Genomic DNA, 16,248 nt, shown 5'->3' with positions numbered 1-16,248 from the left:
ACAGCATTTTTTTCTCCCCACCACCAGCACCTCTGAAAAATATAAACGTGTGGTGTATACAAAGGCGGAAATAAATTGTCTTTAAAATGAGCGGTTACTGGATTCTTTTTTTTTTTTCTTTTGTATGGTCAGTATTATATCTGGCACTGGTCTCATTTCATATCTGCTTTTATTTATTAACCTCTGCTTCTCTTTTTTCTTGATTGTTTTGGCTTTATTATATCATTGTTGCTTTGGTTGGACAAGTGCAGTAATAACACTGCAGATGCATTAGGGTGTCCCGGCTCTTCATCTCGTAAGATTCACCTGAAGATAGTCCCATTGTGTCTTACCCTACCCCGTGGCCCAGGGGTTAGCAGCTATTAATACTGACTGACAGTCAGGGGCTTGGCCCACGGACAGGGTGACTGGACGATAGAGCTGTCCCTCACCTGGACAGGTGTGTCCATTGGCCTCAGGCAGTGGAGTGGAGAAGATCCAGGCAGAGGCTGCCAGCAACCAGTGAGGCAGCAACATGGGCAGTGGAAGCAGCAGTGCTAACACCACCACAGCTGTAAACAGGTGAGAGCAAAATGGGACTCTGGGAAAGGTGGCATTAAGGAGCATAACTTAACCATAGAGCAGAGGGAGTACAGACGTAAATCATAAACATCAGAGGAAAAATAATTGTAGTCGAAGCACTATATTTGTCAGATTTATTCATCAAATTGAGATGTATTTGTGTCCATTAGACACTTATTTCGATCTAAATGTGACTATGCTTCAGACATTGTGAGTATTTGTGTCTGTGTCAAGGACTTCTGCCTCCTACTTGGCAGAGCTGATTATCACAACAGAATTAATCATCCTGGAGAACATTTGTAACACTTCTCTAGCATCTAAATGGACAAACTGTTGGTGTCTGTCGTTAATATAGTGCAGCTGATTTGCAAACATTCTCAACATGATTAATGTAATTGCATCATTGTGCTAAAGTGTCTGCAAATTAGTTTTTTTGGTGTAGTTTGCAGATGCAAAGTTTCGGTCCATGCTCTGTGGAAGACAAATTCAAATTTGAATTTTAACTGTATTAATTTAAACCGTACATTTGTAATTTGTGTATTGGCATTAGCAAATCATTGTGATAAAATATATCATTCTTAAATGTGAAGTTTAAAAACCCTTTAAAAAAAAAAGGTAATTAACATGATAGCTAAATATCGACATTGAGCATCTTTATTTCTTATTTTTTATTTCCAGTATTAATGTCACTGAAAATCTCCACATCAAATAAAAACTGCTACACATTTTTTCATCACTAGATGGAGGTATTCCCTCAAACACTGATCGGTAGGAAGCATTATGGGGGGGGGGGGGGTCCTTCCTTATCGATTTATCACTCCAGTATCCATCAACAGGGTTTGATCAAATCAGATCGGATTACTGAGCTGTGTATCTTTCAGTAAAATACATGCACGTCATTCATTCTGCAGCTTGCAAGAAAGAAAGTTAACTGTTTCGCAATTACAAAATAACGGAGTCGAAAACATACTGATAAACATGATTCAGAGCGAATTTGAACTTCATATCGAAAATGGAGAAGAAATCAGAGGCCACGTTTTTAGTTGTTTTTTTTTTTTTTCTGTTGTTGTTGTTGTTTGTTTGATTGTTTGTTTCCTCTCAGGACAACACAACACGCCATCATCAGTCACATGTCGGGACACCATGATGATGAATTAACGCGCCCTGATTGGTCCGCTAACTTCACTAACCACTTCCACGTCCTCTCCATCGTATCCTTCCGCGTTTCTTTTTCCAGTTTTTTCGGTTTTTTTTTTTTTTTTTTTTTAACTATTTCCCGACTTTCCATGGGGAAAACTATACTCCCCTCTCCCACACACACACAATCAAAAACAAAAACACCTCTTTGGATAGTCACAGCGATGAACGCCAGTTAAGTTCGGCTGCGTTTCTTTTTCATTAAGCTACATACCCGCGGAGGGATACGTCTCAGCATCCCTCCGAAAGTAGTCCCCCGCAGAGGGAGAGACGGGGCGGAGATCACCTTGAGTCAGTCTCTGAGCGTCAGAGACACCGGAGCACGTCGGTCAGACAGGTAAGATGGGACCTCCGACGGGATCTCTGCGGCTGCAGGGCGTTTATCAGCCTCCCTAAACTCTTTTTTATTTTTTAACTTAGAAACATATGGGACACTTCCGTATTCACAGTCCAGCCGGAGCCGCGTGGTCTCATTCTTAAAATGACTGAATCCACATCCTGTGCTAATATCGTTCGTTTGTGTCAGACCCTCCTTTCCCCGTTCGACTTATTCACGAAAGCACGTTTTTAATAATTATAATAATAATAATAATAAAATACCCGTAAAGCCGGAAAGCCGTAAATGCCGTTTTAAGCGCGTGCTTTAGCTAATATATCCATTTTTAATTCAATTAATGGGTGCATGAACTTAAGAAATGTTTCTTCCGAACTATTGGGTGTCTAATACTTGCGTTAATCGTGGCTAAACGCTTTTTTTTTTTTCATTTAAGATAATGAGGTTAGTGGTTGTGGAGGGTTGAACGTGGTGGAGTCACTTCCTGTTGCCTCCGCTTGTGGGCGTGGCCGCCCGGGCAGCGCGGCCGCTGATTGGTCAGAAGCTGTGATGCCCGTGCATCAGGAAAATGTGACGCAGGATGAGAACGTGATGTTTAGCCCATCGTCTCTAATAATATATATATATATTAAAAAAAAAGATATAAATTATTATTATTAACACTAACATTATTGCAGTGCAGATGGCAGCCGATTTTCGAGCTCCCGCATTTCGAGTTTCGTCGTCCTTCCATTCAATTCGTAGTCGCTTCGCCACGGTCATCCTTTCATTCAGTTGGAGATAAAAACCCAAACCTGGTTAGTTATGCAACCAAAGTCATCGCCATCTGCAGCAGTTGATCGATGGAATTTTAAGGGTGTATGTTGTTGCTCCCTGCAGCTTCACTGCAGAGGCGTGCTGCAGTGGCACGACAGATAAAAAAAAAAAAAAGGCCTTGTTGATGGTAGATTGGCTGCCATGAGAATATCTGTGCAGGATGCAAGCAGTTTAATTTGTATGTGATTATGGTGCCCTGCTTTGTGTGCTTAGTCCCAAAATAGATTTATTATATTTACTTATGTATATTTGACCGAAGCAGGGCCTCGTCCAAAGGTGTATCTCTAAGGTGCTGAGTGTTACGTCACATATCTAGTCAATGTCATGACATCCAGAGAGCAAATGCTACTGTGGCTGCTAATGATTTTGGAGACCGTGTCATTGTTTTGTCCTTCTTAGCCAAAGGGCCTTTGAACAAGTCTTTATCTCAGTGTCTAGTGTCTGCTTTGTTAAAAAAGATGGCCAATAGAAAGATGATTGTTTCCCAAAAGCAGGTAACTTTGAAGGATTTCTTGTTTCCCTCCATGATTTCATGTCTAAACTGAACATTGCAAACTCCTTTGCTTTCATGAGTGTACAAACTTTTATTATTTTTCAACCTGTTAATTCTGATAATTATCTGCTTAAGGAAGAACTTTGGGAAGTACCTAGTCAAGAAAGTTTGCAAGAAATAATAATAAAATGTAAAGCTCATCAGACGCTGTAGTTGGCGGATGGCCAAACAGTAATTTTCTGCTCTGGCATGAAATGTGCTTGACTTGCAATTATGGAAAAGCAGCAGAACCAGTGGTCAGTGCAGTACAATGCAATAAGTTTTTATTTGCAGATGGCACTGCTCCCATGCAGCCTTTCCCATAAGTAGGTGCTTGCTTGATGAGTCATGCTTCATAGAGCAAGTGGTTGGAACAATACCAGTTATGGTTATTCCTTCGTCACATGTACTCCATAACTACAGTTTGTTGTAACATGATATGGTGAAATGTTTTAATATCAGTATGTGAAATATACTCTGTATGCATTATTATTGAACCAATGCAGTTCCTCATCCCATGTTTATGTTGGGTGTTTGCAGGCTTGCATAGTTGAAGTACCATCATACGTGCTGAGTATTGGATTTCTACAAACAGGGTCTGCATGCCATGTTATTCTTAGTCGAGAATCTGTTTTTGGGCTTGGGGCATTGCACGACCTACATCTGTAGTAATGTTAGTGTGACACTGCTTTGGTCTGTTGTCGTGGAAGTACCATGTGCATCCGTTGCATCAAGTCATGGCGATTGCCTGGTCACAGCAGGCTCTCACCGCGTCCTTTATCCTCATTGAAGGGATTTACTCTTGAGCTTCTAAAGGTGTCATATGTATGCATGCGCACTGCAGTCGTCAGTTCTGCTTGGACTGCTGTTGGAAGGAGAAGTTTGCTCACCAGCCTTGTGGGTTCCACCACTCTGGGGTTACTGTGGAGGCCATTGATAGTGAGGTGCTTGTTTGTCCCCAGAAGAAGCAGGAAGATCTACTGGGGGTATGTAGGGCAACATGCAAATGATGCCATGGTTGAGTGAGTGTGACTGAAAGAAGCCAGCCACGCGGTGCTGAGTATTACGTCACATCTATCGCAGATGATAGTAAATGTCATGTCACCCAGAGAGCAAATGCTCCTGTGGCTGCTAATGATTACACAGATATATTTCATAGATACAAGGAAAATAAAATTGTCTAGGAAGGCAGGAACTGATATTGACAGAAAATATTACCATAAGTGAGCATGTTTCATAGGTTGAAGTATTGTGAAGGGATTTGTAGGGGATTATTAGCAGCCAGCTCTAAAGTTAGCCTTGCATCTGTGTCAGGGTTAGTATGGCTGCTGTTGGCCTGTGGTGGCTGCTCACTGACACGCTATCCATATCTGGCACTGGGCCACTATAGAGTTCAAGCTTTCTACTACAAGGAACTGGCAAATCAGATCCAAAAAAATAATGCACTTAGTGAAGGATAGTTTCTGCCTGAGTTTTTTTTATTTTATTTTTTTTTAATACATGTGACATTCCCTCTGATAGCTCCAAAAATAAAACCTCACATGAGAAAAAAGGAAGTATCTCAGGTTGAATTGAATGAGAATGACTCCCATTCATCTGATTTTAAAAATACATGTTATGACTTGTTTGCTATGCTAAATGGAAGAAGAAAAAAAACGAGTAGGAGTCTATGGGTTACTAAAAATGCATATTTTCTGAGTCAATATTATGAAGCAATGCTACACAGGTTCTTTGAAACCTGAGGAAATAGTATTGAATTATTACTTCAACCACTTTTTACCACTTTTGTCTTTATATTTTGGCCATATAACAGGTTTGCAGTTCATGCATATTGTCAAGCAGTATAAGAGCTTGAAAAGAGAGCTGCCTGAAACTTGATCTCTTTCTTTCTCTCAGGGTCAAATGTGCCTCCCCTGTTTTAGAGGGGAGTTTTACAAACTGTCAGTATCACATTGTCTTTAGGATTATATTAAACCCAGAACACAGTGATAGTGTCGTGCTTCAATGGCAGACCATTTTAGAAAGACAGGCCTCCGATTCCTGAATTTGATGTTTGATGTTTATTTTATGTTGAAATAGTTTTGTCAAATATCCTTCATAAATTGCTGCAGCCCAATATGGCTATCATTATGCAACAGGATAACGGTATCTGCTCATATCTGAGAGGTTGCTGGTTATTGTCATCAGCAGTGTGAATGATTGTGGAATGGTCTACTTCTTGTGTTGAACATTTGGTGACGACATGTCAATGTGGCACACAAAGAAAATAGAGATACCCCCGAAAAAAACCAAAACAGATCACACAAAAAAGAAGGCATGCAGCACAATACAGTTACTGTCAGTATTGCAGACTCTTTGCTCCCCTCTGCAGTCTTTTCCTGTGGTTCAGCCCACTGGTATGTCTCCATCCTGCCTTTCTATGGCTGTGTGTTGCATTAGTGGAGATGTGACAGCGCTCACGTACACCTCTGGTCTGGCAGTGGTGAGCCCCATTGACTCAAATGTTAGTGAGTCAGTGGCTTCTTTCTGAAGAAGCCCTTCAGTGTAGTGGCAGTACCTGGAATCCCCCATCATGACATTTATGGTGTATTTGTGGGTAGACTGTGATGAATAAGAGGAGTTCTCAATTTCTTGTCAATGAAACAGATTCTCACCAGAGAGAGTAACTGAAAGTATGAAGCCACTTCTTTGTAGTAATAACGAACCACCGTTGGTTCCCTCGTGGAGCAACTTTGAACCAATTGTTCTTGATTTGTGGCAACTGACTTGACTTGTCCATCAGTTCACATGGTGGACCTTTGAGCTGGGTTTAGCTGTATATATGCTTCAGTGTTTTTCTGAGGACCACCTACAATCAGAAAAGTATAAAGTATTTGGGCTTTCTCAAAGAAATAGTTTGTCAACCTGTTGGTCCCTCAATGGATCATAATTTAGGAGTTTTAAGCTATTAAAATATATAATTCAAACAGAAGTAACCTAATGTCCCTACTAGATGGTTTTTATTTTAGCTTAATGTAAAAAGATGATAATGAGAAGTAAAAATTGTGGATTGTGTGTACATTGGTCCCCTTATGGTTTAGAGATCCATGCTATATTGCAGTGTAGCTTCATGTATGGTTATTTTTGATCACAGCTTCAGCAAAGATCTTAAATTTGGACTATTTTAGCTTGAATCTACTCTTTACGACTTCAGACATTCAGTCAAGCATTTTCTTTTTAGTCTGTGCTGTAGTTGTAAAACAATAGAAACCAGAGCCCAGTTAGCAACAGATATAGTCATTTTTATGGATAGCAGGGTTGCACTCTGCTCAAACAAACCTACTTTATTGGCAGTTTGTTGAAACATGTCTGGATGAGTTTACACTTAACCTCTGATAAAATGATGAAAGAGAAAGGGGAGTCTTTTAAGGCAAGGCATATATTCACGTACACCTGTACTAATGGAAAGGGACCAGCCACGTGCAACAATCACATTTGCTTTTTCACCATTTCGAAAATGGAAATTTTGAAACTCTCATTATGAAAACTTGTCACTCCCATCTCTTTGACATTTTGATGGTGTTGTAGTCATGGATGACTCAGGGAGAGGTGAGTGGTGGAGGGAACAGAATGTACAATGTAGAGTAGTAGCTCTCTACTGCACAAATATTAGACTCCGTTGGTTCCCTCATGTATCACACTGTGAATGTCTGGCAGCTGCCAAAAGCTCTACATGTTTTTCATAAATACACATCTATGATCTGTATAAATGATTGGTTGTGTAAACTTATCTAAAAGCTAAATTATAACTCAATAAAAGATAAGGCTTGTCTAATGTAGCTGAGAATGGCCTGTTATACACAGAACCGCAGTGCTGAATTTTACAAGCCATAATACAGGTTCAACTCACAAACACCTGCAATGACTCCTGCACAAGTATGCAATTATTTTGATTACCACTCACCACCATAAGGTCAAGGTTAGATACAGTGCATACAGTATGTTACTAGGACACGCAGCAGGGCAGATTCTCTGTCTAACCCTCATTCTGTCAGCCTGCAAAGTTGTATCACTATACTGAGTGTAATCTAGCAGTCATCTGATACATGGATGTCTCATCTTTCCAAAGGTCCTATTCTATGTTTAAAAAAAAAAATTAGTCTATGAACTAGTTCATTAAAGTTGCAAATTGATAAAGAAACTGAAGAAATTTTGCATCTCCTTTTTAAATTAACATAATTTCTCTGTTTTTCTTGCAGGACTTCTCCAGTTGCACCAGTCATTGCCATGCCTCACCCAAAGTCTGCAGACATGGGCTCTGCCTTCATCCAGACACAGCAGCTCAATGCTGCCATGGCTGATACCTTTTTGGAACACATGTGCCTGTTGGACATTGACTCTGAGCCCACCACTGCCCGCAACACTGGCATTATTTGCACCATTGGTAGGTCTGCATTGTTGGCCTGCATGCTTAAGGACTGACTTATACCGCCACTCAACCATGAGGAAGCATAGCCTGTAATATGCAATATTGTAACAGCCCTTCCTCAGAGAACCCAATATTTCTATAATAAGATTGAAATATGCATTAAATAACAAAGTTTAATTCCTCTCCTCTCAATGACTGTTTGCAGGACCAGCTTCTCGTTCTGTGGAGATGCTGAAGGAAATGATTAAGTCTGGAATGAACATTGCTCGCCTGAACTTCTCACATGGCACACATGAGGTGGGCCGTCTAAACCCTGACTGGTCACCTGTACATTGTGTAGTTTATCACATAATGGCTTTGATTGGTTTATTGAAAAGTGTGGCAGTCTTTACTGTCTCTCTTAGATTTACAGACATGTTTGGTAACTCAAAGTTCACACCAAACAATCACATAATTTTTTATGAACACTTATTATCATGGCCCTTTTGAGAAAGACTAAGCCAGCCAACGCACAAACCCCCCCAAAAAATGTGAATAGTAAGATATGAGCAAAAGTTATGTCATCACAAGTTTTTTTGAATATCACTCATACCACTGAAACAATCACTGATGAGGGGACAATTTTAACTCTTCATAATGCCCCCCCCCCCCTTTTTTTTTTTTTGGTAATAAAAAAATTTTCGCACAAAGTATTTCTTTAGGTTTCTAATTTCAGCAGACGTCCGATCAAAGGTGAACCTTTTTTTTTGACATTTGTATGGCTATGTAACATCCAACACCAACAGTCCAAAGAAAATGCTCCGTTGGAGGTATAAGAACACCTCCTTGGGACTATGGTATGTGTGGGTGTAGGCAATCCAACAAGTTCAAAGGTTTGTGAAAATCTGCAAAAGGAACCAGAGGATTGTTGCCTACATACGTCACCTGTAGCTTCCTGCCCTGCCCTTATCTCCTCAGCAGGCAACATGCCTAGATTCTGGAAGTATGTTTACACAAACACAGACCAAGGTCATTCAGTCCAAGCAGCAAGTGGAAAGTAAATGCACATTGTTGATATAGTATTATTGACTGAAGAGACAACTAAATTGATGTAACAGAATGTTACTTAAAATTTCAGTTGACTCAATTTAGGGAATTACAGACCTATGGACCTGAATCTATATATCCAGTAAATAATCACCTGCTCTGATTGTAGCATGATGACACTATCTTTCCTCCCTCTGTAATAAAAATCCTGCAGCACACTGCAGTCAGCCAATTTGCCATCAATATATTTTATTATCTCTCACTTGATGTGAGGTTAGTTTAACTTTCTAGTTATGTTTTAAAAATATTTTGTTTCAAACCTTGTGGCTTTAGTACTGAACCTTTCCTTTTTTTATAATTGTGCAGACTGTGATGGATTCAGGTTTCCCTTTTTGTGGTAGTGCAGTGAGTGTAGCAGTGTAGTTTGTTGCCAGTGTAAAAGACAGTCAATGGGATTACCTGCCACTTAAGTTATTACTGAAAGCTCTAGCTACCCAAGTGGGCAGCATAAGCCATGTGCAGCAGACAACTGTCTTCAAAGTGAAAAACATTCTCATCTGAGTTAATTAATCTGCACCAACGGTGGCTGCATTAGCAGTTCAACTGTAAGTTTGCTACCAGAATGCCCCAAATCAATTTTCTTTGCCAAAGTTTTAATTGTGTTGGTGAATGAGACTGAATTTTCAGAGCATTTTAACAAATTTACATTATTCTCCTTGGTGACTGATTTTTAATGTTCTAGTTAAGGTGGAAGAAAGTAGAATGGGACCCTTCGTGATGCTGACAGTGTGACTGTTTATGGTGTAGTGAGTTGATAAACACACCTTTTTTATCTTTTAATTGTCCTGGTCTGACTATGTCTGCTAAATCACCAGTGCCACTGTCAAACTGAGTACTAATGCTAATTAATATGAACAGAAGATTGAACAGAAGTTTACAGGGTCAAAATCAATAACTGTAAATCCTATAATTCTTTCTGTCCTTTAACTTCCGCTCTATTTTAAATGTATAATTCTCTTTTCTTTCTGCAGTACCATGAACAGACAATCAAGAATGTGCGTGAGGCGTGTGAGAGCTTTGAGCCTGGCAGCATCCAGTACAGGCCAATTGGTATTGCCCTGGACACCAAAGGCCCAGAGATCAGGACTGGCCTCATCCAGGGAGTGAGTTTAGCATCATCTCCTCTTTCTTATTCCCACCAAATATAGTACTACTCTGTATTATTTACCATCTGTAAATGATGTGACAGAGTGGCACAGCTGAGGTGGAGCTGCAGAAAGGCAACATGATCAAGATCACTTTGGACGATGCCTACCAGGACAACTGCAACGATCAGATCCTCTGGCTCGACTACAAGAACATTACCAAAGTGGTAGAAATTGGCAGCAAGATCTACATTGATGATGGACTCATATCTCTGCAGGTTAAGGAGATTGGTGAGTGGAGATGAGGCTTATACAGACAGTATCTCTTGTGATCAGTCAAAAGGTTTAGAAAATACTCGATGAAAGACTTAATTTCTTTTTATATTCTTTTTTTCTTCAGGTTCTGATTTCCTTATGTGTGAGGTTGAGAACGGTGGTACCCTGGGCAGTAAGAAGGGAGTGAACCTCCCCGGTGCAGCTGTAGACTTGCCTGCTGTTTCAGAAAAGGACATACAGGACCTGCAGTTCGGTGTGGCACAAGGAGTCGACATGATCTTTGCCTCTTTCATCCGCAAGGCAGCTGACGTACATGCTGTCCGAGCAGTGCTGGGAGAGAAGGGCAAAGACATCAAGATCATTAGCAAACTGGAGAACCACGAGGGCGTGCGCAGGTGAGTCTGAAAATCAAATGTTTATTTATTTCTTTTATTTTTTCAAGGCCAGACCCAAACACACCCACACACATATATAAAATAAATAAAAGTTCCTGCTTTAAAAAATTGTTTAACAAACCCACCACTCACCCACCCACTCGTAGTCGTGTTCATTGAGTTTATTGGTTTTAATATTATATCTACTGCACAGATTTGATGAGATCATGGAGGCCAGCGATGGTATCATGGTCGCTCGTGGAGATTTGGGTATTGAGATCCCCACAGAAAAGGTCTTCCTGGCCCAGAAGATGATGATTGGTCGCTGCAACAGAGCCGGCAAGCCAATCACATGTGCTACTCAGGTGAGAAAACCATAAAGGAGGACAGACTGTTTCGTAGGCTTTATATTCCCCAGCAGCTAAAGTCTATATAGGTTTCATTTAACAATCAAGAAAAAGCCAAAGTCGTTTTGTTAAACGATCTCAAACTGACCCTTCAGATGTTGGAGAGCATGATCAAGAAGCCCAGGCCGACCCGTGCAGAGGGCAGCGATGTCGCCAACGCTGTGTTGGACGGTGCCGACTGCATCATGCTGAGTGGTGAGACTGCCAAGGGAGACTACCCTCTGGAGGCTGTACGCACACAGCACATGGTGAGTCTGTGACATGTAACTAAAGTTAACGTTGGAGATGGAGCACAGAGTGGTATAACGTAATGATAAAAATTTATCAAGATTGTACGATATTGCACGACAGAATTTCTGCTGGGAGGTGGCACTTTCTCATTTCCTTATTTTTGTGCTGAAACATCTTATATTTCTTATTCAGTTCCTCTATGACGCAACATCTTTCTCCACTTGACCCAACAGTTACAAAGTTCAGTGTTGGGCCAACTGGATGTGCCTTTTTATTTATGAATTTATTCATCCACTTATTTTCAGTTTAAATATTCACTGCCCTTTAGGTGTCCTCTTGAACAATCAGTGAACACTATTGAGGAATATGATGATTTTAACAGAAGGTTTGAGCAACCTTATTCTTATTTCCCCTGAATAATAATTAGGGCCGTGCAGGTCTTTTCAATCTCTGGCTCCATTTTCTGTCCTTAATGAAATGTTTGGATGTTTGACTCCACCTGAAGGAAATGCCTGTCCCCTGCACATCATCATCTAACAAATTCACTGCAGCTGCTCTTTTTAACATTTTCACCAGACTGAGCCACCCATTTCTTGTCAGGAAAGGCTTAAACTATACACAGAGAACAGAGCTGGTGAAGGAGGAGCAGGAAGAGCAGTTGAGTTTGTATTTCCAGTCAGGGACAGACTTGAATACATTTTTGATGAATGATTGCACAAAATCACAATGATCATGGATGGGCAATGCAGCTAATACCTTCTAGCCTGCCTTTCCTCATTCAGGCCTGTCTTGGCTAACCCCCACTGTCCTTGGCTATACTCTGTCATTCGCACTGCTATGCAGACCCAAGAGTGACTCAGCAGTCCTGCAGCTCCTGCCTTCGGGCACATTGCCCACATACTTAAATTGCATGAGGTGATTCACAAAGTAAAGCACAGCTTCCATTGAACTAAAACCAAGCATTTACTGAGACAACGTGAAGAAATTCACAAGGACTTTTTTTGTTTCCCTTTGTATTATTTTATTTCTATCCAGTTTTCCATCTTCTCAGTAACCTTTCTTTCTCATTCCCTCCTTGTTCATTCGTCCTGACTGTTTTCAACTGTCTCTTCACCTTTGTGTGCAGCTATAACATCTGAGCTCCCAGCATTTTTTATTTATATTTTTGCTCCAAGTTGATACAATTAATTTTTTTAAGTAAACATTTAAATTTTTCCTTATTTTATTTAACTCATAATGGTTACTGTGATAAGTATGACTAGTTCTTTTTTAAATGTTTTTCAGCAGTGCAGTTGCATTACCTCCAGATTTTGTTCTTATATTAAATATCTGGTAAATGGTTGTAATTACATTTGAAATCTTGGCTGTGTTTTAATGTTGGTGTCTCCTTGTCCCCCTCCCCCCTCCACTAACTGCACACACGCGCTCTTAAATGTCCATCCTGTCCTTTCCTCCTGTCCCTTCTATTGCCTTTAATTCTGTTCTTCTTGTGTGTCTCTAACATTGTATTTCTCTGTTCTCCATGTTCCTATCCTGTTTTTGTTTTTTTCCATCCATTTTTTTCATATTACACCTGAATTTGCTTGGTGTGGAAATGCCTCCGCTCGATGCATCTTGCCCTCACTTGTGCCAGATTGCTCGTGAAGCCGAGGCAGCCATGTTCCACCGGCAGGTGTTTGAGGACCTGCGTCGTTCCACACCGCACTGCAAAGACCCCGCTGAGGCTATTGCAATTGGAGCTGTCGAGGCTTCCTTTAAGAGCTTAGCCTCCGCGATCATTGTGCTCACAGGCTCTGGAAGGTAGGCAGGTTATCTGGTCCTGGCAGGTTGAGGAGGACACTGATGCTGTTTTTTCAGGAGCCTGAGCAAGGAAGAGTAGGGCCAGAGAGGGACTGAATGAGCAAGTAACTGGGAGAGCCTGGCAAACATTTTGCAAGACTGCTGGAGGGTTTTTATCCATGTGAACTAATTTTAAAGTTTAAGTACATGAGCATATTCTGAATTATATATATTTTTTTAAAGATAGAAATGTATAAAGTAACAATAATTTCTCCATTATCTCCTTGACTGGGGTTTGGAGGCCTATTTATTTGCATTAAGTATGTCAGTACTTAATGCAAATAAATAGCTTTCCATAAAACCTAAACCAGGAGTCTAGCTAGGCGTTTGCCAGGCTCTCCCATGGGTGTGAATGACTTGGCGTGTGTGACTGAGAGTAACCCAGCACCCTTCCCTCACGGTCCTTCGGTGCTCAGATAGCGCGAGAGGCCGAGGCAGCCACCTTCCACAGACAGCTGTTTGAGGAGCTGAGGAGACACTCCCAACTGACCAGAGACCCGTCAGAGGCTGTAGCTGTAGGAGCTGTCGAATCATCCTTCAAATGCTGCGCTAGCGCCATCATTGTTCTCACCAAGACTGGGAGGTAAGAAAGAGAAGGATAGATGTGAAGGATCCTGGTCCTGAAGGTAAGGTGTTACAGCTCGGGTCTTGATTCACCCTTTAAGGAGCTAATGTTCTGTCATGGTTCCCCCTTCTTCTTCAGATTTGGGTGTGAATGTGTGTGTGTCTGCTGTGGTGTCACATTGGGTGGGTGGAGATAGTAAAAGGCTTCAGGAGTGACAGTTGATGGGGCTGTCTTTGACCCAGTCCTGATTTCTATCCCCCGCAGATGGAACAATTTCATATTACCTGGGAAAAAGGCTTTCTTCTTTCCAAATGCTTGGCTCCAGTTTCACATGAGCTCTTATGAAATGAAACTGTACACACATCAAATTATTTCAGGCCTTTATTGGAAACCGTTTTTTGTAATCTTGCTGTCAAGACATATCGAATATCAATTTTTCGCTCACTGGCATTCCTGCCTTTAACAGCACAGCCGTATTTTGTCTAGTTCCTAAGTTCCTAGAACAATATAGTCCTGGGCCTCCAAACTCTGCTGTGGGGAGTGAACATAAGATTGGGTCACTGACTTCTGCAAACATGTGGTAGTATTGTTACTGGATAGCTCTACTTCCTTATTAATAGGGCGGAAGGGTATTTCATCACGTTGCATGTAGATAATTTCCATCTATGAATGGAGATGGGTCATACAATACTAAAAGGATATTTTAACAAATACGTTGAATACAATATTTTTATTTTGAATGCATTTCTGTAAACTTTTCGAATGTTGGTTTGATGAGTGAAACTCTCTGAATCTAAAAAACAAACTGATTTTTAACCACACTTGGACTAAGCATTATATATTGTAGTTTTTAGAATCTGGTCGTAAAATAACCAACTGTAATCAAAGGAAAAGGAACGATTTGTTCAAAGGAAAATACTGTGAGTCAAAGTGAAGCAGGTCTCGGTGCTCAGCTTTGTGTATCTGTTCGTATTGGCAGGTCCGCCCACCTGATCTCCAGGTACAGGCCTCGTGCTCCCATCCTCGCCGTGACTCGTAACGCCCAGACAGCCCGTCAAGCTCACCTGTACCGCGGCATCTTCCCCGTCCTCTACTCCAACCCCGCCCACGACGTCTGGGCGGAGGACGTTGACATGCGTGTCAACTTTGCCATGGATATGGGTAAGGCCTGACATCCCAACTTATTATTACTTATTATAACTTATTATGTTATTTGAAGGTGCTGACATGTTATTACTGTTACTTCCAAGACATTTAGCTTAACATATTTTTTGTTTTTTCCCAGGCAAAGCCCGTGGCTTCTTCAAAGAGGGAGATGTTGTCATCGTCCTGACCGGCTGGCGTCCAGGCTCCGGTTACACCAACACCATGCGTGTGGTTCTGGTGGCCTAAATGGCCAACAGGGCTGCTCCACTTTCTTCCTCCACCTTGATATGTCTCTCATAGCTCTCCACCCCCACACTCCACTTCAGCAGCACTTTTACACCTGAACAATTCAGCATTTAGGTGAAGATGAAATTATTCAAAATAAAATAGAGTATAGCTTTCTGACCAATTCCCTTTTCCGACCTCATTCCAATCACCTCGATCGTCTTCATCAAGCCAGTCTGTGGGGCATCAGAGCATTTCAACCTAAACAGAAACTGCTGTATTTATTCACTCAAAACACTTATATTATTAAAAATGAGTAAGAGTGAATGCTTTGTGGTTTGTGTGCATGCGCGTACTGGCTCTTGTTTCGGTGGGGTTGGTGATGAAGCAGACTGACCTTGACTATTGACTAGAGCTCCTTGACTACTGTAGTAGTTCACCAATTGCACTCCGCTGCGGACCGAAAAGAACAAACTTGTGGAATCCTAAATAGCAGCCACAGGTCCACCACTCCACCAAAACAGATCCTCTGGTCGTGCTGTCTGTATGAAGTGTCTTCTCCTAAATGCCAGCTTTCAGTGTATTTAAGTGTATCTGTAAGTGTTGCATTCCTAATCTATTGCAATGTTACATTCTATTATACTTGACTTCTGTGAGTGAAGTTTTGTTTCGGGACATCCAATACTACTTATATTTTGTCTGATTGTAGAGAAATGTTAGTTTTGGATGTCCTCCCCAGAGGCGTTTGAGCTAGTTACTGTATGTGTATATTAGATCTGTCTTAAAGCCTTTACATTTGGATCATATCTAAGTTGACACTTTTTCTTCTGTTCACAAAAGTTGACTGATATGAATGAGCACTTTTTGGGGACTGGGATATGGAGATGGAGTCCTGTCAGTCCCGGTGGGAAATGGGTAGAACCCCTTTGATAATCCTTCTCCATCAGTGACCCACTGTAGCTGTCTTCATGTGCTAATGTGCTTTTGATTGTAATGAGTGTCAGAACTAACTACATTTAAAAGGGTATTATAGTGTTTAGCTGGTGTACTGAGCTGCCCAACAAGACTGGATTTCCATCAATAAAAGAGTCGAGCACTTAACTCTGTTACAAATGTTTTGTCTGATTTATGATTAACACAAATTGAGCACAATAGTGGAAGAAAAA

The 16,248-nt window shown here is 41.0% G+C and overlaps 1 protein-coding gene across 3 annotated transcripts; it reads left to right on the top strand.

Annotated features, from left to right (window-relative positions):
* The first annotated feature begins 2,010 nt into the window (after positions 1 to 2,010).
* pkma (pyruvate kinase M1/2a) lies at positions 2,011 to 16,195 on the top strand. 3 transcript variants are annotated; one of them, XM_029497654.1, is made up of 11 exons: positions 2,011 to 2,095; positions 7,679 to 7,863; positions 8,054 to 8,145; positions 9,906 to 10,037; positions 10,124 to 10,310; positions 10,420 to 10,690; positions 10,884 to 11,034; positions 11,172 to 11,324; positions 13,563 to 13,729; positions 14,691 to 14,872; positions 14,997 to 16,195. In XM_029497654.1, exons 2-11 carry the CDS (start codon positions 7,707 to 7,709, stop codon positions 15,101 to 15,103), a joined length of 1,599 nt encoding a protein of 532 aa, XP_029353514.1. In that variant the 5' UTR covers positions 2,011 to 2,095; positions 7,679 to 7,706; the 3' UTR covers positions 15,104 to 16,195. The 3 variants fall into 3 exon arrangements, with proteins under 3 accessions (XP_029353514.1, XP_029353513.1, XP_029353515.1); XM_029497653.1 differs by lacking the exon at positions 13,563 to 13,729 and adding an exon at positions 12,941 to 13,107; XM_029497655.1 differs by lacking the exons at positions 2,011 to 2,095; positions 13,563 to 13,729 and adding exons at positions 4,257 to 4,426; positions 12,941 to 13,107.
* The last annotated feature ends 53 nt before the right edge of the window (positions 16,196 to 16,248 follow it).

The sequence above is a fragment of the Echeneis naucrates genome, chromosome 3 (assembly GCF_900963305.1).
Source record: "Echeneis naucrates chromosome 3, fEcheNa1.1, whole genome shotgun sequence".
Lineage (NCBI taxonomy): Eukaryota > Metazoa > Chordata > Actinopteri > Carangiformes > Echeneidae > Echeneis > Echeneis naucrates.
The sequence above is the reverse complement of the archived record's forward strand: the minus strand, read 5'-3'. Positions and strand labels throughout refer to the sequence as shown.